This window comes from Toxotes jaculatrix, chromosome 3 (assembly GCF_017976425.1).
Source record: "Toxotes jaculatrix isolate fToxJac2 chromosome 3, fToxJac2.pri, whole genome shotgun sequence".
Classification (NCBI taxonomy): domain Eukaryota; kingdom Metazoa; phylum Chordata; class Actinopteri; family Toxotidae; genus Toxotes; species Toxotes jaculatrix.
In genome coordinates, this window is record NC_054396.1 from 8,579,434 (window position 1) to 8,605,661 (window position 26,228).

At 43.2% G+C, this 26,228-nt stretch overlaps 1 protein-coding gene across 1 annotated transcript in view; it reads left to right on the top strand.

Annotated features, from left to right (window-relative positions):
• suclg2 (succinate-CoA ligase GDP-forming subunit beta) overlaps positions 1 to 26,228 on the top strand; it is a 93,814-nt gene that overhangs the window by 27,703 nt on the left and 39,883 nt on the right. Inside the window, exons 3-8 of the mRNA XM_041033444.1 lie at positions 10,975 to 11,074; positions 12,155 to 12,245; positions 13,889 to 14,041; positions 15,124 to 15,213; positions 16,638 to 16,734; positions 25,682 to 25,843. Coding sequence (XP_040889378.1) covers positions 10,975 to 11,074; positions 12,155 to 12,245; positions 13,889 to 14,041; positions 15,124 to 15,213; positions 16,638 to 16,734; positions 25,682 to 25,843 — 693 coding nt within the window. The remainder of the gene's footprint in view (positions 1 to 10,974; positions 11,075 to 12,154; positions 12,246 to 13,888; positions 14,042 to 15,123; positions 15,214 to 16,637; positions 16,735 to 25,681; positions 25,844 to 26,228) is intronic.

The following is a 26,228-nucleotide window of genomic DNA, read 5'->3' on the forward strand; positions in this document are numbered from 1 at the left end:
TGACCAGAGATCAATGGTCAGACATGTTAAGTGCTTTAAAAGGCAATTATATATTATCAGTGTATTTCTGCAGTTGTGAAATATATGTGAGAAAAGGATAGATATTTAAAAGTGAATTGTATGATTGAATCACCTGTTATGGTGAATATGAGTGTGACTATTAAAAAAAAAGACTTTTGGATCCAATGCTTGCATGTAATAAACATTCAAAGAATTAAATCCCTAAAAAGGGTTACAAGCTCAGTGGTGGTGATACACCAAAGCACTTTATTAGTAAGGATGTGAAATAAAATTCTATAGTCACATAAGATATGGCATAACACCCATGCTCACACTTAGTGTGACTCCACTTTTTTAAAATTTTGCTGTGGATATCAACGGTTCTGCTTTCTCTGGCAGGGTGCAGAGAAGCATTTACACCTCCGACTGGGCCTGGCGCTGGTGTATGCGATCATCTAGAAAGTACCATATGCTTCTCCACCAACCCAACACACTGCCTAGCCTGTACCATCTGTCACAGAAATGCTCCTCCCCACTATGGGCATCACCACAAGCCTTTCTGAGGACTTCGTTATCCATGTGTGTCATTTGCATCTCACCCGAGTCCTCCTTCATACTCCCCTCTCCCCCACAGGCCAGTCAGGATTCTCTGCTTTGCATTCTCAGTTAGTTTTGCTGGCTCTGCTTTTGTTTTAATGTACTTTTTCCATATTGGAGGATTTGAGGGGCATTCACCATCAGTACGGCAACTGAAAGGCTGCACCTGTTCGTTGTGGATGGAGACATTTTTAAGCTCTGATTTCTACCACTATCTCAGTAGACGTAAACGTGCCATTGGGCTGTCACTTTTAGTTCAATGTAGAACTACCATTTAAATTTAAATTCCAAAATTCCCTGGTTTCAGCACCCTAATGCACACATTAGATTTGTATGATACGTAAAACAAATGAACACAAAAAGTGCACTTTTATTTGATTAAAAGTTATAGAACTGATTTGTACTGCACATTTGTTTTAATGTTTCCTCAGCTGAAATGTTAACTTCTTTGCTATAAGATGTGCAGTGTAGAAGGACATCACAAATCAAAAAGATATTCTCAAACCCTGTCATGAGAGTTGAGAAGTGATAGGTTAACGTGGTACATTAGCATCACTCATGCTTCAGTTCGTCTTTAATGTCATTGTGTCCCAACACTTGCTCAGTGATAGAGCCATTATCCTGATAATACTGGCCCTAATTTGGATGTTTTATTAAGGCTATTCCATGCTTCATGGAGCAGTGAATTTATAAGAAGCAATGCAGTGATATTTTTTCCCTTTTGCTTTCCCTCTGTGTGCCTTTTCTCCAAAAATTGGAGAAACCGGATTTGGATAACAGTGTTGTATAAGGCCAAGGTCCTTTGTCATCAAATTATATTTTACTAAGCTCTCTATGTGTGATATCTGGGGATGACCTGATCTGACTTTTCTAGTCCCAATACAGATACTGATGCCTGGGCCTTAGGTACCAAGTATCGATCCAATACAGTATTTAATTAATAAGCTGTATGTCTCACTGTGCAGAAGAGACTGTGATCATTCTTTCACCTGTCAGGCAACATCAGGCTTAACACTGCAACTTAAAGATCACTTCGCTGTAAAACAAAATGGAGAAAAAAAAATACATATTCACAATAAAATAAAGCAATAAATAAAAGTGAACCAGCAACTTGGTAAAAAAAATCTTCAGTATTAACTGGAATTACAGTTCAAATGGAAACCTAGTTCACAAAAGGAGCATAGTCATGTACCTTTCAAAATAATTTTAGACTTCCTACATAGATGTAAACATTGAGTAACAGCATTGAACTGATCAGTCCCATAGATCAGCCCTGTTTTCACAGACACCCAGACCAGCTCTTTGAGCCAGTATCAGACTGATGCCTGATATCAGTATTGGATTGGTGCATCGGTAGTGATACCAATCCTGTCTCACCAGAAAGTGTTTGGACAAACTAGCATTTCAATAGCGTGTGCAATTAAAATAATAATAATAATAATAATAATAATAATATATATATATATATATATATACACACACACACACACACACACACACACACACACACACACACACACACACACACACATATGGACACATGGGACCCTCCTCCTTTTCAGCTAGGGACAGACAAATATATTACTGTCAAACATGGTTAAAACAGGGAACATAGACTTCTCCTCACTGTGCATCCCCTCCCTTCTCATTCACACTGTCCCCACTGGAGCCGCCTCGTGCACTTCAACACTTCAAGCGCCTTTTAAGACCACTTTCATCTTCCCCCTTCAGAAAATGAGGCAGAGTCTCTGGTGAAAAGCGCTGACAGTAGCAGTTAGTGCTGAGAGGAGTTGGCTCAACCACGGCCCTTTCACTTCTGTCTGTGTCTGAAGTGGTGAGGGATAAGACGACCCTCTTAGAGCTTTGTGTGTTTGTGTGCGTACGTACACCAGCTGGAGCCCATGTCATGTCCTCTTCTCGTTGGTCTACTGGACAGAGGCCACTGAAGCAGCTGCACATCTATTGAGGCAACTGATCTTACTATGGGTTCTTGAACTTCAAAAGAATATGTAGCCTCAGTCTTACAGGATATTGCATTTGTTTCGTTACCTCTTTGTGCTCATACTGCCAGCTGCTCCATTTCCATCAGTTAGCGACCATTGCCACCACTTTTCCCAATGTAACTTCTGTTGTAGCCCAGTCGTGCAAGAAACAGTGACAACAAAAAAGAGGGTCTGTTTAATGATGTCTGTTTCAGATGGGTGAGCCTGTGAGTTGTCGTGGGAGGGAAGGTTAACTGGCAGCATGATCCCCTTGTGCATATGTTATTGAGTTATGCAACTATGTGAGGCAAGACAAATTAACTAGCTCATTTAAAAATAACATTACCCGCAACACTGCAACACAGTGTTTGGTGGTTGCGACTTGGAAGACCTTAAACTAGATGTACTTGCAAACTGAGGAAATGCAATTGCTCCAGTGGACTTCCTAAGTCCCAAATACACTTGTCATATGATGCATCATATGATGCCACTAGCAATCATCAACAGACATGGACAGCATGTGTAGCTCAAAGGGATAATATGTAACTGTTCTGCAACAAACGACACAAGAAAATTATGGGACAAGAAGAGAGGGGTAAAGTCAGTCAGTCATTACTTGAGGCTATTTCATTAGAATAAAATGACACTGAATATACGTGACAAAATGTAACACGAATTAAACTTTAATACACTGCCTCGTCAGTGAGCATGATTTCTGCCTGAGTCATATCAGATTTTATTCAGCAATGGTGGTAAAGACTGCTCCCACGCGACTTCAGGATATATATATATATATAGTTAAGTAAATTTTCGTTGCAGCTGTGGATTCAGAGTTTTTAGTGGTTTAGTATTTTTTACTTGATTACTCACCTGACAAACCGTCTCCCAAGCAATGGTTTGCTAGCCAATTTCTTCTTCAATATTATTTTAATAATCCTAGGACTGGGGGTTATGGAGGTCAGGACAGTGTTATAGCTCAACAATATGATTCTCTCTATCCATTTTGACAGTTCTGAGATCAAAGATGTTCTCACTTGACAAGAGACGTCAATACACAGCAATCAGAGCGTACCAGCTTAGAGGTCAAGAAAAAAATTAGCATTGACCAATGTTGACTTTGGAAACAGGACCGCAGTGTTGACACTGTGTGTTTGTATGTGTGACTATATTTGGAAAATATTGGGGGTGACTGTTTTCATGTGTCATTAAATTCAACCTATTAGTCTTTGAAAGTGCTTTTGCACATATACTGTATTACACTGTGTGTAATGCCATCTGTTTTGATGAAATTCATAATTTTTTTTGTTGCTAAAACTTTGCAGCGTGAATAACAACATTGTGTCTGTCAGCACACAGACCTCTGTGTGACGGAGGCTTGTTTTTGGATTCGGTTGGTTCATGTCTCGAGTCTTTGGCTTCCAAAGCTGAGATGACTTATTTTTACACTGCTGACACTTGGCCATTTTGTGTTTGACCACTTGGTACTCAGTGCACACTCAGTACTGTGTCTCTGTGTCAACTATACACTGCAAATGTGCAGTTTGCAAAAGAACAAAATTGCATAATTTTAGAAAAACAGATTTGTTTGACTTCACATTGCTGCCTCTTGCTCGTTGGTGTGGAATATTTGGCTATTATTGTTGAAGCTTATATATACACTAGGAGACTGATCTGGTCTGTGCACACTAATAAAAGAAATTCACTTGACAAATTTGCAGCCATTAACCATGCTGCTGCTGTTTACGTGGCCAGAGTTTGAAACAAGTGTTATGTTAATAACTTCTACGTAAATGGGCTGAGGCTTATTTACATAGCTATTAAGTGGTAATGTCAAGTCAAAACATTGCTTTTTCTTCTGCATTTTACCCACACATTCTGACCTTTCCCTTCTCCGGTGCTTTCCTCTCTCTCTTTTTAGTCCTCTCATCTCTTATCTCTGTCTGTCTGTCTGTTGTTGCTGTCTCCTACCTATCCTCTGTCGCTCCCTCTGCTTTTGTCTGTATTGCATAGCACCCCTAAATTGATGCCCCGCCCTCCTGTAAAATAAACGTAGTACTACAGCAGTACCTCAGTGTCCTTGTCTGCCACTTTGATCACATTGTAGGGGAAATAAATGAGTGCAGGGAGTTAGCTAGAGCGAGCTGCAGGTATATCTGCCTCACCACCTCACTCCCTGCAGGGCTCCCGCTGATGGACGGAACATCTCTCGTCCCTTCAGAGGGCTGGCCTGTCACACAGGAAGACAGATGTTAGTCTGCAGTTTTCTTGTCTCCACTACCTGCCAAGATAACACACACCCGATGTGGAGACAAGATGGGGAGGGGCTGGTTTGAAACGGAGGGTTATTAACATGGGCACAGTGGCCCACCGACAGACACAGCACAGAATTCATTCAGAAACACGTTCTAGGCAGAAACACTTGCTTACGCTGAAATTTTGAAAATCTGCAAAAGGACACTTAAGCACATGGACAATGCAAAAGTTCAGACACACATTTCTCTGGCCTCTCCAAGGACCTGTTGTCATCCCATACATTAGCTGGCTCTTAGGTCTCTGTTTGGCAAGAAAAATCTATGCTTCTGAAATTGTCTTAACAGCTGTAAATAGGCTTTGCAGGGTAAAGCGGCCTGTCTCTCAAAGAGCTGATTTCTGTAAGCAGCTTAGTGTTTCCACCTCCTCATTACGCACCCTAACCTATTCATGTTGTGGGTGAGACATGGAATTATTCCTCACACATCCCCTCTATCATATTAGGATGATACTAATGTGCCAGAAGAAGTGAACGTGTAGCCTGTTATTTGTTGTCAAGGTGCTTTACATAAATGAAGGCCTCCTAATTGTGTTTGCATGATTTGTAGTTCAGAGTTAAGTTGGATTCGGAGATGGAAATTGTGATAGTGGAGTGAAATGTGCAAACACCGTTGTGCTTTGTTGTAGGGAGCTTGAGCCATCAGGCACGCTTCATTACTCATCAGTGGAAATGACTTTGCGGCCAGTCCTCTTGCCCACCAGCGCATCAGCAGATGTTGGTTTCAGAATAGTTTTATCTGCTGTTGTTGATGTTGAACTGATGAAAACTGTTCAGTCAGTAATGAGAAGTTAGCAGCTCATGTTTGTGTAGACTCTTGGTCGCTTATTTAAAACATTTTTATGGAGATTTTCTGGAGTTCTGTGTTGTATTTTCTGTGTTGCGGCTTCATACAAGTAAATTCTTTAGCAGAAGCTTCGTTCCGAGACAAATGATTCTCCCTGCAGATATCCCCGTGGTCATTTAGTACCCATCGTTCCACAACATCATTATCATCACCGTCACCCCTGTGGTTGTATGGCAATGAAAAACTCTCCGCCAGAAGTTTGAACTGCACCTCTCTGTCACTGAGAGGAGACCAAGGCCATCTCAGGATGTCATTAGAAGTGCTGTCTATGTCTGAAAGCCAGGTGGACTTGTCCTCTAATGAGGACTCAGCCGTCGTGCAAGCAGTGACTGGAGGAGGTGTCACACAGAGGTGCCACTGTCAGTCCGGGACACTGATATTCTCCTCCGCCGAGTAACACTGAGATGGCATCATTAGAGGCAGAGACGGACACAGGGACATGGGGATTAACCAGACAAGACAGTGAGATGGTAATGATACATTTAGTTTAGGGAACAAAGAAGTTAAATTGTGGTTGGCTTTGACTTTTTTTGTGTCTAAATCTGTTTGTTTGTCCCTTGTTTTACAAGTCCCAACATTTGGTCTTACAGACATGCCAAAAGCAAGAGGGCTTTGTAGAGCGTGGTTAGGATTTATCAATGTTTGTTGACTTTTCAGCCTCAACTGAACAGGCAAACATATTTAGCTTTACGAATTCCAAGGCCATTATATGTCAAGGTAGATGAAAAACGGACGATTTTATTTTCCTATCTTTTCTGGTTCACCTGCCATCAGTGCATGAATGAAGAGCCATTTTCTGCCTGACCTTTTCTCAGCCTGGCAAAATTGGAAAGGCTGAAAGTTTATGGAAAGCTGAACTTGTCCACGACAATACCAGCTTAACCATTGTGGTTGAACGAAATCAAGAGACAGTCTAAACATTAAACGTGACCTGATCCATTTTACTAGCCCTGCTGGTGCCAAAGTGTAATTAAAACATAATGTGTTGGCAAGGCTATTACACTGAATATTGTACAGAAACAAGCGCTGGCCTATATTGACCTTTTTTTTTTATACACATGCATGCACATATTCAGTTTTCTGTTTATGCAATTAGTAAAGCTTATTGGATAGTTCTACTTTAAGTCATTAATATCCTGCATTGCCTTTGGTGCTTTTTGCTACAGTAGGTTATGAGTTCATTGTTCCCAATATCAGTGAGCCATGGATGTGACACAGCAAAAAGCCCTGTGGCGAAGTGAGTCAAAAGCTAGAGCTGCTCCAATAGCTTTCTGTAGCTATCAATATGCAGTTGACAACATAATTGAGATTATTTAATGACACGCCATGTGCCGCTAGATGGAAGCAAATGGAATCGCAGATTGTTGTTCTTTCTACTTATAGCACTGGAATACCCCTGCATTCTAAATTATATTTCAGATGCTGGGAAAAATACTGGGAGAAGAATAATTACACCTACGTTATTTGTTTTTAATGGTCTTAGAGACTGACATTTAAGACCTCTCTTTTTTTTTTTCTAAAGACTTACTTCTGCCGGTTTGGCAGCAATCAACACTCTCCTGCAACTAACTAGGAGGTGTACTTTCATGATGAGCACAGATGCTGAAAGTTAAGAGGTCTTTGGGTTTTTTTTTTCTTCCCTCTTGTGTTAATGGCATTTATCCATAGGAAGACTGAGGCTCTCTGTGGCGTTTGATTGTGGCAGTGTGTGCTTGTGTTTGTTTTCGCCTTTCTCCCAGGAGTTTGATTAGTGTTCTCCATTTAGCCGCCACATTACTTTCATTACAACACACATGCACGCTGGGGAGGGCCGCCCTGATCTTTCTCTCTCTCCATGCAGATGGTAGCCACGTCTTACTCTCTCTGGATTGGCTCACAGCCTACATCTGTCCCTCACCAGCCAGCATCCCCCTCATGGCACAGCCTCGAAGGCTTAATTAAATATCAGACCAACACTACCTCTGTTGCTGGCCACCCATGGGCTACATGGAAAAAGGGGGATCAGGGAGATGAGAATAGACCTTTTTTAAAAGTGCACAGAAAGAAGAAGAGAGTGAAAGAGATACTGATTGTAGAAGTAACATCCTCTTTGCCAGCTGCTGTCACTGGCAAGCAGACTGGGAGTTGATTTGCACTCATTACTGGGAAATGAGTAAGGCCTGAGGATGATGACCGCATTACTCCAATTGCATATGATGTGATTGGAGATGTTGTGCAATGTTAATCTCCTCCCCTGTGTCCCCAAGATATAGAAAATAAATGGAGATGAAAATCTTTCTCTGCATCTTCATAGCGGGACGTGTGTGATACAGATAGAAGTGGAGAACTGATTATGCAACAGTGCCCCGCCCCCCACCGCCCAAGAAAGGGGTTTTCATTCAGCTAATAACCAAACCACTTTCTGCAGGAGGTATTTCTAATTATTTTGTTTTGTGCGCCTAGTACATCTGTACTCCGTGTATTTCATACTCACAGTACTGAATGTACAGAATGTACAGTATTGTGTACGATGTGTGTCTCTGTTCCTTTGTGTGACCTCTCAATTTTACAGGTTTAATATAACATTTTCCACCTTGAGAACACCTTGAGCTTTGACTCTCCAACAATGCTCATTGGGGTCTGAACTGATTAACGTCAGACATGTTCCCTTTCTTCCCCTTGTTCATCACAGCATCTGGGTTGAGCATAAAACCACGGCTTGTCTCTTTTACATACTGCAGCTCCATCTCTTCCATCCACTCCCCCACTTTACTCCACTCTCATTAGGGACCAACCTTTGTCTGAATGTTAGAGGCCATCTCATGTCTGTCATACTACCAGATAATGGTCGCCCTGCTCTTTACCATGCACCATGTTCACTGTGATCTTTGAGGACATCATTATCTTCTCCATGTATGCCAACAGAGAGTGGTGTTTCTTTGTTAACCAGAGGATTTGGGATGATTCGACAGAGATTTTTTTTTTCCCTGTGAGAACGATGTACTGTTTTCATGGTACACTCTTGCAGTGTGCAGTATGAATGCATTTTATCACAACAAATCTTTTATTCTTCTCGGTTTGTCTATTCTTTTCGAAAGTTTCCCCTTATTATCAGCACATTGCTCCTTCAGTGCCCATTCATAATTGCTGATATTGCTACAATATCTTGTTGTGTGCTGCATAATAAGCAGGTTTGCTATCAATTACTAGTGCAGCAGGAATGAACACCTGCCTCGTTCTCAGCCCATTACCTTCCCTGGCACATTACATGCCTTTTAATATATTTAATATGTCCTCACTTTAAAACCATATCTTGCTTTTTTAAGGTCCTCATCAATGTGTCAATACTCTTACCTTTTTCCACCTGAAACAATACAATTCCCCTTGTGGACTACACCTTTGTTCTCCCACTTGTTTCTTTTTTTCTTCTTTTAAAGCAAAAGTCATTTCCTCTGTACCGTCCCTCTCCGCTGCACATGCCCGCAGGACACTATTTCATCTTGCTTTGAACTCTTTTTAATTTTGCGCAGTAGCAGTTTTTTATTAACATATTTATTCATTTATGACTCCTCTCAAAGCCCTTTGCATAAGAGCACACCTTTATTCTCTCGTTCGCTCTCTCTCTCCCTCCCTTTCTCTTTCCCCCCTCTCAGCTCTCTGCAGAGAACGGGCCTCACTAATGCAGTGTTAGTTTAATCCCTGGCACCCTGTCAGAGGCTATTTTCTCGGGGTCCTTTTTTTTTTTTTTTTTTTTTTTTACTACAGCAGCAGTGAGCACATTCAGAGTTCTTAGGCTCTCTTGGCTCAACAGCTCCTGTCTAGACATTCTCCACCCTGCTTGCAGAGTTTCTTGTTGTTTTTTTTTGTAACTCAGTCCAGGGAGGAGCTTTTCTCCAACCCCCAAGGTCAAGGTGTCTTCCTAGACATTGCACAGTGGATCATCCCCTTCCACTCTCCCTACCACCCACTTCCAACCCTGATGGCAGCCACCTGTCAATGGCTGAACTCCCCTACCTAGAGATAATAATAACCTAGCCAGAGACCATCTTTCATCACGTGTCCTCGCTCCATTTGAATAGAGGGAGACTGTGGGCAGGATGCTGAATAGACAGCGGAGAAGGCCTCCTCCTGATGTGAGAGTTCTTGCAAGGTGGCAGTGACAGCAAAAGGGATGCAGGGTGGTTATATAATTGGAGCAAGGTCATGTGGATTTTTCCAGCAGTTATGCAGTTGCTTCTTGCTCTGATGCTGTGTTCTTGGATGCTGGTCGTGAGGAAACACACCAGTGAAACAGTTTAAGTGGATATTGTATGTGCATGGTTGTTTTTTACTGTGGTAGATGGTGTTCTAGATATGGCATTGTGGGTCTTTGGTCTGAACTTAAATATCTTTACAACTATCGGATAGATTACCATCAAATTTTGTACAGACATTCAGGGTCTTGAGAGGATGACGCTCACTGACTTTCGCTAATGATGTGACCTCTTGTCCAGTGCCACTGTGAGTTTGACATTTTTGGATTTTAGGGAAATATCTCAGCAACTATTGGATGTTTTGGCATGAAATTCTGTACAGATAGCCCTAGTGACCCAATGATGCATCCCAGTGATTTTTAGTGATCCCCTGATTTTTCTTTTCTGACCACCATTAGTGTCAAAACTCTTATTTGTCCCATACTTTGGTTTATTGCAAAATTCCTGAAAAACCAGTCATTCCCATCAGCCTCAATTAGCAAATCTTAAAATGTGGCTCGCTAAAATATGATGGTGAACCTGATACACATTATATGTTCTGAACATCAGTATGTTAGCAGTGTCACCATGAGAGTGTTAGTAAACTAACTTTAACAAGTAGCTCAAAGCATCATAGTGGCCTGAGTACAGTTTCACAGGGTCGCTAACATGGCTGACTCTTAGCCTTGTTACAAATACATGTGTCCATTTCACTATAGCTATTCTTGTACTACATTGTAATTAGTAGTGCTTGGGTGAATTTTCCTTGTGGATGGCAACTGAGCTCTGGTGTGTAAAATCTTTTTCCTTCTGCCATAATCCCTAATCTTTTCACACATTACACTCAGTTTCCTCCCTCCCCCCCCGCTTCCCTCAATCAGATAGACAGATAAGTGGCAGACTCAAGGGGGCATTCACGGTGCTGAGCCTTTATCTTAAGTGTTTTGTCTCACTTTCTCTGTCTCTGTCTCACTTTCTTTCCCTCCATTTGTCGCACTGTCTTTATATCTGTCTCTCTCTGTCTTTCAGATGCCAAAGAGATTGTGCTGAAAGCTCAGATTCTGGCCGGTGGCAGAGGCAAGGGTGTGTTCGACAGTGGCCTTAAAGGTGGAGTGCACTTAACTAAGGAGTAAGTATGTCCCTATGTGCATTTCACACTGTGACTTACTGTAGAGATAGATTCACGTTATTTTCTCCTACGATAGTGGCTTTTAGAGTGAGGAGGCTCAAAGAGCTCTCTGAAGATGTTCCCTAGGCACAAAGACACAGTCAGGATTACTTGCGCTGCAAATAAACAGTTTTTCTCTCTTCCAGCATCTTGTTTTGGAACAACTACCCTCAATTAAATGTTGAAAAAGGGATTTTAGGGTCGGCAGAGGCGTTATGCACCCCATACTGATGTTTTCCTATCTCAGGTTGATTGGGTTTTGTGCCGCTGCTGAGGTTCATTTTGTTCTAGCTTAGAATTACAAAGTGTGATAGCTGGATCCCTCCAATGAGGTCTCAGTCTGAAATCTTCTACATTTTTCAAAAGGCTAAACAACACCTTTAAAGAGTTTTTTTTTTGCTCAGGTACTGCTTTCTCCTCCACCAAGTTTCCATGTGCTAAAACAGTACAATCTTTTTAGTAAAGGTAACAAACATTTACTGCCGCCTTAAAGGCAAAAGGGTGATTTATGACAATTGGCCCAGACATGTATCATCGTCACCCTACTTCAGGGTTTGGAATGGCCGGAAACTTTCTCAAAGTGAGATATGCTGAAGTTCATCGTCCCCAGACAGTGACATGAGCGCACAGTTCACCTTCCTCTCATCTATCAAAGGATGAGTACAACCCCTGGCTTCATTTGTATTCACTTACAAAACCAGAGCAGGCTTACGGAAGCAGACTCGGCATGCAGGCTGCTTTTAAACAGAGAGAATAAGTAGAGGTTCATTCACAGTGATGTGTAGATGTACCAAAGTGTCTCCAAAAGCTGTGCTTTGTCAGAATACGTTACATTAATGCCCAGAAAGTGCTGAGGCATATCTCTCTTCAACTGAACAAAGCTCTGGAGAGATAAAGAAATACTTATTCATCTGTCAGTTCACCTGCTTTTCTCATTTCTCATTTTGTAAGTGTATGATATTCAGTGATTCTTTTTTTTTTCCTTAAAAAAAAGACTTTTTAAAAAAAGACATTGTTTGACCTATAAGTTCTCTCTTTCAGCCCTGCAGTGGTTGGCGAGCTGGCCAATAAGATGCTGGGTTTCAACCTGATAACCAAGCAAACACCAAAAGATGGAGTGAAAGTGAAAACGGTGAGCCACTGCTCAGACTGAAGGAAAGAAAGATGTACTTTGCTCTTTCTTGTTGTTTTCTGACCTCATTTCAAGGCATTTTGAGTCCAGTAATACAGTGCTGTATAATTAATGACTGTGAAAGCAGTCTGGCTCTATGGTTTGGGTTTTTTTTTTTTGTTCTTTTTTTTTTTTTCTTGCTAGGTTTAAATAGTAGCTGTCCAGTGTTGTTTACTGTGGGTTTCTGCTGGCTGGTGTTATGGCTCATTGCATAAATAAAAGGCCCACTGTGAATTTAAAGTGTTTGGTAAACAACTGTTTCTGTGTGCCACTAACAAGCAGGAATATCATTTTCTCCACTTGCATGCTGCATGCAGTACGCACTCAAAGCAGACATTTCCAGGTGATGAAGCCTTCTCACTCTGTGGCTTGTGTGTGGGTCCTGCACTTTTTCTTGGTCTCTCCCCCATCTTTGCATACCCCTGCTACTCCCCACAGGAGCTCCTGCTCCTGCTCCTACCGCAGAGTGTAGGTGGAATCAAATGAGAGTCACAGTGTTTTTTTTTTTTCATTCATTTTTATAGAAGGCACCTGCGGCAGCGGACGTTCAGAAGCTCTGAAATAATTCCACACTTTGGAAGCTGAAATGAAAGGCAAACAAACAGCAAAGTAAACTGGACAAAAGCTGATGTGAGGCACAAAAGACATGACCTCAAATTGGCCATCTAATTGTCTTACCAAGAACATTCTCTATCGCCTGTAGCCCTGAAATCAGACCTTGCAAGAGCAGCCATTGACTCACCAGAAGGATCAACTACCGTAGCAGCGTAGTCAGAGGCTGGTGTGTCAGATGACAGCCAGAGCTTAGCTGTCAACTTGCCAATGGAGCTTGCATCAACCCTTTACCCATACTGCGCCACAGAGTAGGGAACACCACAGAAAAAGGGGCAGCACTTCTGCAACTACATGAATTTTGCTGTCATGGCTCTGATAGAGGGATGTGGAGGGAAGACAAGGAAAGATATGAGAGATGGTTGTGGGAGAAAAAAAAACAGGGGTTTGAGGGTAAAAAGAAAGACCGGGGCAGTGGGAATAGAATATGTTTAGTTAGAGTGTCAGGCTACGAGTCAAATGACAGGGAACTTAGGAGAACGTGTGAGTGACTGGAGAAGACAACATTTGGACAAGGAGATAGGAGAGCAGTCTGTTAACATGGAGCGTAGAGAAGGCTATCCATCCTCATTCACAGAGCGATAGAGTGGAAGCAGAACATAAGGCCTGTGCATGTTCAAACAAACACTCCATCTAGAAAACCTGCAGCCCATTAACCACCACACAACTGATAGTTCCCTGTCAATTTGTTTTTCCTTTCTTTTCCAAATGAGCCTCTTACTTGCCTCCTCTCTCTGCTTTTCTGTCTGATTCACAGCATAAAGCCCCACCCCCACTTTGTTCAGTCAGTATCAAGTGCTATGTAACTTTTAAAGATGTGCTGGATTGTACAAAATTTGCAAATGTTTGCTAAATACTAAGGAAAGTCAAGGAAAATCAAATGTTTTTTTTTTTATACTAGGGCAACAGTTACACTTAAAGTAATCATGAGTCTTGTTATCATAGTGACATTCCTCCATCAGCTCCTCTTTCTCTTGCTGTGCTGTGTCCAGGTGATGGTGGCTGAGGCCCTGGACATTAGCAGGGAGACCTACTTTGCCATCTTAATGGACCGCTCCTGTAACGGCCCTGTCATGGTTGGAAGCCCCCAGGGAGGAATGGATATCGAGGAAGTGGCAGCCAGTACCCCAGAACTTATCTTTAAGGTACATGATTTTTAGGTTACACCCATCACTACAAGATCAAATGAGATCAATAAGACAGTGGCATTTATCTGCCTCAAAAGCAGTGCAGAGGTTGGAATTGGTTGAAATCAAACTCATCTGGCACAATGGAGCATTCAAAATGCAAACCCATAGCTGTCTCACTCTAAAATTGACAAAAGTCTTATTTGACTTGAAATCATGCCAGGACCGGATTACCCAGTGGGTTGTACATATGGAAGCTGTGCTCTGCTCGTATTTTCTGCTAATTCAGTCAAATGCACCGTCCTGTCTGCGTGCACACAGCAGCAGCTGAACACGTTGGTAACACGTTGGAGCTTAACATGAACAAATACACACAGACACACATGAAGAAGCCTTCTGTGTTTTATATCGCTATTAATTAGGTTCCATTTACGGAGCTTAATCCACTGTAGTCACTTTGCTACTTGGCAGCAGGTCATTGTTAACAGACCCACAATTTAAGCATTACAGATGGAGTAAGCCTGCATTTACTAGTGTTATATATCTTTTTTTTGCCATAGTCTACAAATGTTAGAGCAGATAGTAAAGATCCAGTTGAGATTTATATCATTCATTATTTCCACTCAAGGTTTCAGATTGTATATACAATGCACAGCTGTTGTGTTGCTATCTAATACACATGCTAGCGCAGTAAACCTTTCACTCATCTCATTAAAATCGGTGTTGTACCAACCTAGTTTATACAGATTTGGTCCATACCAGCGACAGTCCAACAGCAGTAGCAGTTTTATTCTTCTGTTTTCTTCACCACTGTGCACCCTGCAATCCCTCATCCGTTTTATGTCTATGAAAAAAGTTATGAGAGCTTCTCGCTATCTGAATGTCAAAAGATATGAGGGTCTAATGATCATAAATCCACTGTTTCAGTACCAACTGTCGATTTTCTCCATGTCTGGCAGCTTGCCACTACTTAATTATGATGTCGGCAATTTAATATGAGCATTCGCTTTGTGTCAAATTATAGCCCAGTGTTTGAGCCTCCTGTTCTCCCTCACTCCCTTTCTCCATTTGTTTTTCTCCATCTCTCATTCACCTTATAGGAAGTCATAGATATATTTGAAGGTGTGCGAGACGACCAGGCGCTTCGCATGGCAGCTAATTTGGGTTTCAAAGGACCTCTGCAGAGACAGGTAATGGGTGCTGACAGCTTTAAAACCACAATGCAAAGAAGACTCAGAAACATCTATGAAATGCAGACACACACACATGCACAGACAGATGTATTCTCATTCACAAACAAGCCAAACTTTGGCTATTATTAGTTTTCGAGGGGCAAGTTGTGAAGTGTCATTACACTAGACTCACTTGCCAGGTGGTCTATTGTCATATCTGGCAGTGACGCACAACACTTTGCCAGGCTGAGGGAGCCGACATCACTAATGATACCATCATTTGAACATTTGAACATGCTGCATATTGATTTTTTTAAGTGAATCATGCACTAAGAACCAAAACTCATCGCAATGGACAACCTATGATTTTGTGGACAGTGAAACAAATGTGTTTTCGTATTCAGGCAGCATGAGCTGGTAAAACGAAGCCAAGGAAAAACATCACGGTGACAGCTCAAGTTGATAGATATGTGTGCTTAGATGTAGAGTTCATTTCAAAGCCGTTTGTCTCTTGGCATCAGATCACTAATTCGCTTGCTTTTCTGCAGGCTCCATGGCATGAGAAATCAGATTAGCTCAGAGTCTTTAACACATGGAATACGTATAAATGAGCCAAACGAATCTGCTTCTGAGAAGCAAACTGAGAGTCGAAGATGTTTGAGCTTTGGTTGCGTCTCATTGTATGTGATCCTTTTTTGCAGGATACTGAATGGGCATTGATTTTAAACTGGCAAGGAGAGAAATAGAAAGTGATTGGTTAAGTGTCTGCATTGTCTGTATGCTTTTCCTTGGTTGCTGTGAGTCAGCTGCCAGACTGTTTAATTCAGAGATAATTACAGCTCTTCTAAAATACCTTTACTGCCTTGAATGAGCTATGGGATGGCAGGATCTCTGTGTAGAAGCCAGTGTGTGTCTGCCTATACAGTGTGAGTGTAGAACTGTGCATTGAGAAGTCTTTCAACGCTCACTGTCACACTGCCATCATTATTGAAGAACAGTCGCAGCAACATAGATATCAGTTGAGATCCTTTTTAAAATGGGGATCTTGACAATGATGATTTAAGTACTGTGCCATTTCTTTGTTGCTATATTCACTGGCAGTATTCACTTTGCTCCCTTATTATTTGTAAATATCAATCGTGTATAAAAAGCAACAAAAAAAAATGTGCAAGTGAAATCTACACATTAGATCCAAGTGTGCTGGTCTGTGTTTTAATCCATGTCGTATTTGTTTATTGTCACACCTTTTGAAACAAGTGAATTAAATTTTCTCTTTCACCTCAGAGATGTACACATTCACCCTAAACAAACTCAGACAGCGTGACGTTGAAGGTGATTTGCCATGTTTTATGTAGCCTGTGTGGGAGGCTGAGTGGCCTTGGCGGGGCCGGCTGCTCAGAGCCGAACCATCAGGTAATTACTGTCCTCTGTGGACCACGCAGGCAGCAGATCAGATTAAGAGGCTCTATGATCTGTTCCTGAAAGTCGACGCCACTCAAGTCGAAGTCAATCCTCTCGGAGAGACTCCCGAAGGACAAGGTACCTTGTATCATAGAAACTGCCTGTTTTGTGTGTATGCGTGTGTATGTGTGTGTTGACTTGGCCTCTGTCTTGTGTACATTATGTGTGTCTGTTCATCCATTTATGTTTTTTTTCCCCTGTCAATAACTATCCCTTACAGCTCTGTAATATGTAAACACTTCAAATAGAGAATTCATCATTTCATCATGAACATGCAGCCACTTACTAATCACTGACGGTGAGATGCAGGCGCCCCATCTCCTCGGGTCTGAATGCATTTAAGAAAAAAGTGAAGTGTAATTGCAACACATTGACATCAGCTTCTTGTCTGAATGACTTTGTCTGGATCAAAATCCAAGTGGCTTCAGGGAGCAGAGCTTTCAATATTCATAGGATGTTGATGTTTCCTAGTTATTGGTGATTAACTAAAGGCGTACAGTATGTCTTCAACCAGTAATGAGGAATTACAGCAGCAGTTCCAGGCACCTCCCTCATGAATAACCTCTTAGGGATATTCTCTGTATATGTAGGAAAACATCACAGGGTGTCAGCACATCCTTAAAATCATTTCAGTTCATTTTTATATACTGTATATCAAGCCTTAAGCTTCATTAAAATGTTAAATTTGCACTGTTTTATTTTCACTGTGAACATTTTGTCCAGTGCATTTTAATAATTAATAATCTTTTTATCTGAGAATCAGAAAAAAAAAAAAAAAAAAACTTGTTTGCTCATAAAGCCCCATTCAGAAATAATTGTTAGATAATTACACTACCTCTTGGTGTTCTACATCTAGTTGTACATCTGCCTTATTCCTGGTATTGAACAATGTGCTGAACCAAAAATATCTCACATACATACACTAGCCTGAAATACTTCTGTTTAATGTTTTTGAATGAACAAAAGGGAGATTCTAACAAATGAAAAGGTTAGGAATTTTATCATTCTTGATTTAAAGTAGCACAACCTACACTGTTACGTGTTCACTGTGAAATTAAATTAACTATAAGTAATTAGGTTTTAGATAAACGTATTGTCCAGTAGAACAATAAATAATGTCTCTGTTGTCAGTCAACCATTTGTCCAAATATAAATTGTCACAGGGAGACTGAAGTCCAGATTCATCTCATCATCGTAATTGTCAGGGAGGTAGCTCAGAAAAGAACTCAAATGCACGACTCCAGAACACAGGGATAAAAGGCAAAGTCTTTAATACAAACAAAGCCGGTACACGGGAAGGCAGTCCAAAAATCAGGCAGAGGTATCCGAATCGAGAGACAAGAGGCAGAACCGAAAAAGAACAAGCTGGGTCAAAAACACAAGGAGTAACACAAGGAAACAAATGCTGGAACACTTGACACTAGGGACTGAGACGATCTGGCACAGACAAAGGGGCAGGCAAGACTTAAATACATTAGGGGGCGGGAAGAACAATTAAACACAGGTGAAAACCATAAAGGCGGGGCATGTAATCAGAATTGGAGGGAAAACACCAGAGGACAGGAAGTGAATCTAGAACTAAACAGGCAGAGACGAATTTCAAAATAATACATGAGTCAAACATGAAAGGTAACACAAGGAAATAGTCATCAGACCAGGCTTAGGGACTAGACATGACAGTACCCCCCCCCCCCATGGCCGACTCCTGACAGCCCAGGTTCTTTAGGGTGGTCCCTGTGAAAGTCTCTGATGAGAGTAGGGTCCAAAATATTGCTCGCTGAGACCCAAGACCTCTCTTCTGGGCTGTAACCCTCCCAGTCCACTAGATACTGGAACCCCGCCCCCGACGTCGCACAGCCAACAGACGGCGAACAGAGAAGACTGGCTCTCCATCAAGGATACAGGGAGGAGGAGGGGGTTTAGAGGCGGGGACCAAACGACTCTCCAGGACAGGCTTGACTCGGCTGACATGGAACGTGGGATGGAGTCCTGGGGAGTTTGAGTCTGACAGCCAGAGGGTTAATAACCTTGGACACAGGAAAAGGCCCAACAAAACGAGGTGCCAACTTACGAGACTGTACTCTGAGGGGTAAATCTTGGGTTGACAGCCAGACCCGACTGCCAGGTCTGTAGTTTGGGGCAGGAGTTCTGTGACGATCTGTGGCCACTTTGTAGTGCTCTGAGTTCCTTAAAAGCACCTAGCGGGCCCGGGCCCAGGTGCGTCTACACCGGCGAACCAGAACCCAGGCCCGAAGGCACCTTGATCTCCTTCTCCAAGGCCGGGAACAGGGGGGGTTGGTAGCCATAGGCGCACTGAAAGGGAGACAAACCAGTAGAAGAACAAAGCAGAGTGTTATGGGCATATTCAACCCAAATGAGATGCTTACTCCATGTGGTGGGATTCTGGGAAGAGAGGCAACGTAGTCCTGTCTCCAGCTCTTGGTTGAGCCGCTCTGACTGCCCGTTGGTCTGGGGGTGGTAACCAGAGGAGAGACTGTGACTCCCAGCAGAGAACAGAACTCCTTCCAGAAAAGAGAGGTGAACTGAGGCCCCCTGTCAGAGACCACATCCCTGGGGAAACCATGGATGCGAAACACATGGTGAAGCACAGTCTCTGCCGTCTCCTTGGCAGAGGGGAGTTTGGGCAAAGGAATGAAGTGGGCCATTTTAGAAAAACGGTCAACTACAGTCAGTATGGTGGTGTTACCTTCAGAGGTGGGCAGTCCAGTGACAAAGTCCAAGGAAATATGAGACCACGGTCGACATGGTCCAGGAAGAGGTCGCAGGAGGCCGGTCACCGGGTGTCGAGAAGACTTACAGGCACAGGTGGGGCAAGCAGACACATACTCTCTTACCTCCTTCTCCATGGAAGGCCACCAGAACCACTGCCGGATCACAAACATAGTCCTTTTAACACCAGGGTGACAGGAGATGCGGGAGGCATAAGACCAGTGGATGACCTGGGAGCGGAGATCAGATGGGACAAACAACCGGTTCAGGGGGCACCCGTCCGGGACTTGCACAGATTCTAAGGCCTGTTTTACCTGTCTCTCTACCGCCCAGGTAACTGCACCGACCACACATGAAGAAGGGAGAATGTTAGTGGACTCCTTAGGGCTCGGGACAGGGTCATACAGACGAGACAGGGCATCTGGTTTAGCATTCTTGGACCCAGGACTATAAGACACAGTAAATTTGAATCTGTTAAAGAATAGAGCCCACCTGGCCTGTCGAGCATTCAGTCTCTTGGCAGTACGAATGTATTCCAGGTTCTTGTGATCCGTCCACACAAGAAACGGTAGCTCCACCCCCTCCAACCAGTGCCTCCACTCCTCCAGGGCCACTTTGATGGCTAGCAGCTCCCGATCCCCAATGTCATAGTTCCTTTCTGCAGAGGAAAGTTTGCGGGACAAGTATGCACATGGATGGAGTCTGTTGTCTTTTACTGACCTTTGTGACAGCACTGCTCCCACGCCCACGTCTGAAGCATCCACCTCAACCACAAACTGGAGCTTGGGGTCAGGGAGAGTCAGCACTGGTGCTGAAGTGAAGCTCTCTTTGAGCCTTCTGAAGGCATTGTCTGCTCTGAGAGACCACCTAAAAGGAGCCTTGGGGGAAGTTAACTCGTGCAGGGGGGCAGCTACCACACTGAAGTTTCTTATAAACTTCCTGTAAAAGTTGGCAACCCCAAGAAAACACTGCACCTGTTTCCTGTTCAGTGGTGTGGGCCAATCCTTAACAGCACTGACCTTAGCAGGGTCCATCTGCACCGCCCCCTCTGAGATTATGAACCCCAGAAATGATGCTGTAGAGACGTGGAATTCACACTTCTCCGCTTTGACGTACAGTTGGTTGTCCAGGAGACGCCGAAGAACTGCACGGACATGTTCCATGTGAGTCTCCTCATCTGGGGAGAAGATGAGGATATCATCCAGGTAGACGAACACAAACACGTTGAGCATCTCCCTGAGGACATCATTAACTAGGGCCTGAAACACAGCTGGAGCGTTAGTTAGCCCAAAGGGCATCACCAAGTATTCATAGTGACCACTAGCGGTATTGAACGCAGTCTTCCACTCATCGCCCTCCCTAATTCTAATCAGGTGATAAGCATTGCGTAAGTCCAGCTTAGTGAACACCTTGGCTCCTTTCAACAATTCAAAAGCAGAGGAAATCAAGGGGAGGGGGTACCTGATTTAATGGTGATGTCGTTAAGCCCTCGGTAGTCAATACAGGGACGAAGAGTCTTGTCTTTCTTATCCACAAAGAAGAAGCCAGCTCCCACTGGGGATGAAGAAGGACGAATGATCCCTGCCACCAATGAAGACTCGATGTATTCCTTCATTGCGTGCATCTCTGGTCCAGACAAAGAGTAGAGGCGTCCCTTGGGAGGGGAGGTTCCAGGCAGAAGATCAATAGCACAGTCATAGGGGCGGTGTGGTGGCAGGGAAGTTGCTTTAGCCTTGTTAAAGACCTCCTTTAAGTCCAGATAGCAGGAGGGCACTCGGGAAAGATCGGGGTAATCTGCCTCAGCAGAGCATGTGGGAACCTGGGCTGAGGGAATCTCAGGAGGGGGAGCAGAGTCTTTGCAGGGGAAACAACGTCCTTTACACCCCTCTCCCCAAGAAACAATTGTTCCTGTTGTCCAGTCTATCAGTGGGTTGTGCCGTAATAGCCATGGGTAACCCAAGATTAAGGGGTGTAGTGGGGCCCTGAATACGTGAAAACTTAAAGTCTCTGTGTGGTGGTCAGGGAAGGTTACCTGAACAGGTTGAGTCATGTGAGTTACCCGGCAGAGCAGACGTCCATCCAGGGCACTGGCCTCCAGTGGTTTGGTGAGCTGAGACATGGCCAGGCCCAGTCTCTCTGCCAGGTTATAGTCCATGAATTCTGCATCCGACCCTGAATCCACCAACACATCCTGTTTAAGGGATAAAGAGGAAGAAGTGAGGATAACCATGGGCAAGGAGCGAGAGGAACTGGAAGAGAATGTGGTTCGACTCACCAGTGTCCTCTCTTTCACCGATGAGCCTGATCTTTGGACATGTCGCCAGAATATGACCCAGCTGTGCACAGTAGATACATCGACCCTCTCGGAAGCGCCGCTGTCGTTCCTCCGGTGTCAGACGGGTCCGTCCCACCTGCATGGGCTCCTCCGAGGCAGCAGTGGGCACTGATGGGACTGGTGATGGGTGCCAGGGAGCTGACGCAGGACTGGAGCGCTGTCTACGGGGAGTCCCACTGCTTTTCTTTCTCTCTTTCCGTGATTCTCTTGTCAATCTTAATCGCCAAGGCAATGAGAGCGTCCAGGTCACCGGGAAGCTCAAGCGGAGCCAACTGGTCTTTCATTGAGCTGGAAAGTCTGTGTAAGAATGCATCAAACAGTGCTGACTGGTTCCAACCACTCTCCGCTGCCAGAGCACGGAACTGAATGGCATAGTCGGAGACTCGTCTTCTTCCCTGACGGAGCCCAACTAGTGCCTGGGCTGCCTCACGACCTGGGGTGATGTGTTGGAATATCTGAGTGAAAGTCTCGGTGAACAGGGGAAGGGATGAACACACCGCTGATTTCCGATTCCACTCCGCTGTAGCCCAAGCTTCCGCTCTACCGGTGAGATGGGAGATGATGTAGGCCATCTTGGCACTGTCGGATGGGAAAGCTGCTGCTTGAAGTTCAAAATGTAAATCACATTGAGTCAGGAATGTTCTACAATCCCCTGACTCGCGGGAAAACTTCTCTGGACGAGACAGGTGAATGGGCAACATGGGGCAGGACACTGGAGGTACAGGCTCAGATGTAGGGGCCACCGGAGAGGCTGGAGAGGCACCGTCCGAAGTGGGCCGGGAAAGCGACTTCTGTCCTTGCTTGATCAAAATGTCAAACTGGCCCCCAACAGCCGCCATCCAGTTTTCCTGTCTGTCCATTATACTCCTCATGTCACGTCTCAGGAGGTCGAGCTGCTCTTCCTGGTGACGAATCTTCTCCCCTTGAGCTTGAAGGGCGAAAAAAACCTGGTTGGAGTCGGCTGTGTCCATTCTGGCCAGATTGTCAGGGAGGTAGCTCAGAAAAGAACTCAAATGCACGACTCCAGAACACAGGGATAAAAGGCAAAGTCTTTAATACAAACAAAGTCAGTACACGGGAAGGCAGTCCAAAAATCAGGCAGAGGTATCCGAATCGAGAGACAAGAGGCAGAACCGAAAAAGAACAAGCTGGGTCAAAAACACAAGGAAACAAATGCTGGAACGCTTGACACTACGGACTAAGACGATCTGGCACAGACAAAGGGGCAAGCAAGACTTAAATACACTAGGGGGCAGGAAGAACAATTAAACACAGGTGAAAACCATAAAGGCGGGGCATGTAATCAGAATTGGAGGGAAAACACAAGAGGGCAGGAAGTGAATCTAGAACTAAACAGGCAGAGACAGATTTCAAAATAAGACATGAGTCAAACAGTCCCTAAGTCAACCAGGCTTAGAACTAATATCAAGAGAATGGAGCTCTAAATTGGTAGTTGGCCTTTTTCAACAAGTGACAGCCTTTGTGTTGTACTACATTAAAAACAATCCCAGAATCCACCCTTCTCTCTTGTCAACTGAAACCTCCCCACAAGATTTGTTCAATATATTACTCTGTTTTTCTTATATTTGGGCTCGAATCAGTCTTTAACAGTAATAAAATTGACTGAGGGGTGTTTGCAGATATCAGAGACTGAATGCCATTTGTCATGGCCTGCTTTTCTAAATTGTCTCCAAGATTTTTAGCTGATACCAGGCTTACTTTTGTGTCCAATGATAGTTTGCAGAGATTTGGATCACTGTTTACCATGGCTATGGGTCCGGGTTCAAATCATCGGCTCAGAGCCTGCCTCAGTCCACTGTCTGTATATGTTTTCCTCTCCCTTTCTTAAGTGTTCTGTGATAGATGAAAACACTTGAATTCATAAAGAAAAACAGAGATACGGGTAAATTTCAGTCCCCCTGTTACCACTTGACAGCATGACACAAGTGGAGTCTAGCGTTTCAAATGCTCTTCATTCAGTAAGAAAGACATTATATGTAGTCACGAAGCATATTGTAGCTGTTGTGATGCTGCTTATGCTGAACTTGTACTGAACTTTGTTTTTCTCCCAAAGAAATAAGAGTGATTGTCTTGTCTGCGGAACTGAACGCAGATTGACTGTGATGTGTCCTGTCGAGACGTATTACAACACGCTGAAGATGCATCACTTCTTTGATGTTATTTAGTCTCCTCAAGATTCTTGTTCAAAGAATGCTTTATCAAAGATTGACAAAAGAAGTTTCTTGTTTCATGATTTCTTATGAATATTAATGATTAAAATGACTCCTTTCAAACGGTCGATTTATACCAAGAGGTACGAGTTTCCTTTTCTACCAGCAGGAAGGAGCAGTTGCTGTGACTGTGGCAGGCTTTGCAGACGAGCTTCACATTAAAATCAACTCATTCTTTGGTTCAATTTGTTCACGTCACAAGGGAGCGCAGCTATTTTCCAGCAGGCATTCAACAGACGTGAATCGGAAGGGAAAATTTCTCGAGGGTGGAAAATTTGTATTTTTGTGTCTCATTTGGTAATAGCTGAATTCATTTTGTAGATGGACTGCAATAATAGATGTGTCAAAACAAAAACAAAAGGAATTGTGTAGTGGGAGAGCTACTTTACCTGGAGGACACAGTATTTCTACTCCCTAGTCCCCGGGAGAGTCTGCCTGCTGCATGTACTGTGTGTCTGTGGATGTGTTTTGTTTATGTTTCTTTGTCTGTTTGTCTCTCCTAAACCAATTTCCTACTCTTCCATATTTTGTTACCTTTTCTCACTATTACATGTGGTTTTTCTGGCTATCTGTTACCCTGCAATGTCCCATCACTAGGAAACTTTGTGTTGGAGGTTACCAAGGCTACCATCACCATAGTTTCTCTTAAAACCATAACAGTTATATTTTTAATGGTCAAAACTTTGTATATGTAATCGAATAGGTAGACAAGTAAATAACTGTGTACATAAGCATTACAGTTGGCTATAATTATATAACCATGTTCAATTTAGATTTCTTGATTGTTCAGTCTATTGAGCCAAGCACACTGCTGATGTCTAAAAGGGACATTAAAAACACAGCTTGCTAAAAGTTTCATTTCTTTAAAGGAATACTTCGACATCTTGAAAAGCTCTTATTTGCTTTCTTGCCGAAGGTTATATAAGAAGATTGTTACCACTCTTGTGTCTGTACAGTATTAGATGGTTGGCTTAGCGTAGCACAAAGACTGGAAACAAGAGATTTCTAGGGATATTGTGTCTAAATAAGAAATACTCTGGAAAGCAGCCCTAACCACTACTTGTTTTTGCTCTTCAGTTTTTGCATGAATTAAACAAGTGGCATATGACCAGTTAATTAGTGTTCTTCAGAGGTGCTGGTAGGCAGAACCTTTGGACAGAGCCAAAGTAGAAGTTTTCCCATGTTTCAAGTCATGCTAAGCTAAGCTAAGCGTTGCTGGCTCCAGCTAAATATTTACGTATTTATGTACTATTATATCGAACTATTCTTTTAGGCTACAGACGCTGTTTAAGTGTTGTTGTGTACACAGAAAGCTCTTCCACTAATTTATTACATTTTGTTTGCCTGTTATTTTTCCAGGTAGCTTCATGAGTGTGTTCTCTTTGAAATGCACTCCCTTTGAAGTGTAAAGGAAATGTCCATTTACAATAATGGTCTATCCTTTAGAGGCAGTGTCAAAAACACATGCCTAAGCGAGCAAGCCTCTGAAGTAATTAAGACCAGTAGGCCGAGGGGACACCCCTCAGTTCATTAATTTCAGGTTTTAGAAATGATAATTAGTGGGCTTTTTCATGTCTGAAATCCTCCTTCTCTTCCCTTTTCCCTTGCCTGCCATCTTCCTCTCACTCTCACTGTCTCACTTTTTGTTCATCTTTTCTTCCTCTGTTGCTGTCTTTATTCCGAACTCCGTCTTTGTTCATCTCTCCATTCCTCCATATCTTTACCCCAGTGGTTTGCTTTGATGCCAAGATCAACTTTGACGACAACGCTGAGTTCCGTCAGAAGGCTGTGTTTGCCATGGACGACATGACTGAGAGCGACCCCACAGAGATGCAGGCAGCCAAGTGGGACCTCAAATATATCGGACTGGACGGAAACATTGCCTGTTTTGGTATGGAAACAAAACCCCATAACAGAACAGGCTCATTCCTGCACACAGACAGACAAAACACACACCAATAAGCAAGCCCCTCCTGGCATAAGACTTTAATGCGTCTCTTAAGTCACATAAGTGAAATCTCGGACACAGTTAAAACTTAGTCAAAGTAAAGGCAGCCTGGGCTCTCCTCCAGTCCACATTACAAGCAGCTTTCTGAAGACTCCAGAAGGAATGCTGCCATAACCAATGCGTTCTAATTAGCTATAATCCGCCAAGAAAGTCTCCAGTGAGCCAGATTGTTAGCATTCTCATTAAAGGCCCCCTCTCTTGTCATAAATCAAAGCTTTTACAGTGTACAGCGGCACTAACAGGTGCTCTCACTTCTTACCCCGTAGCC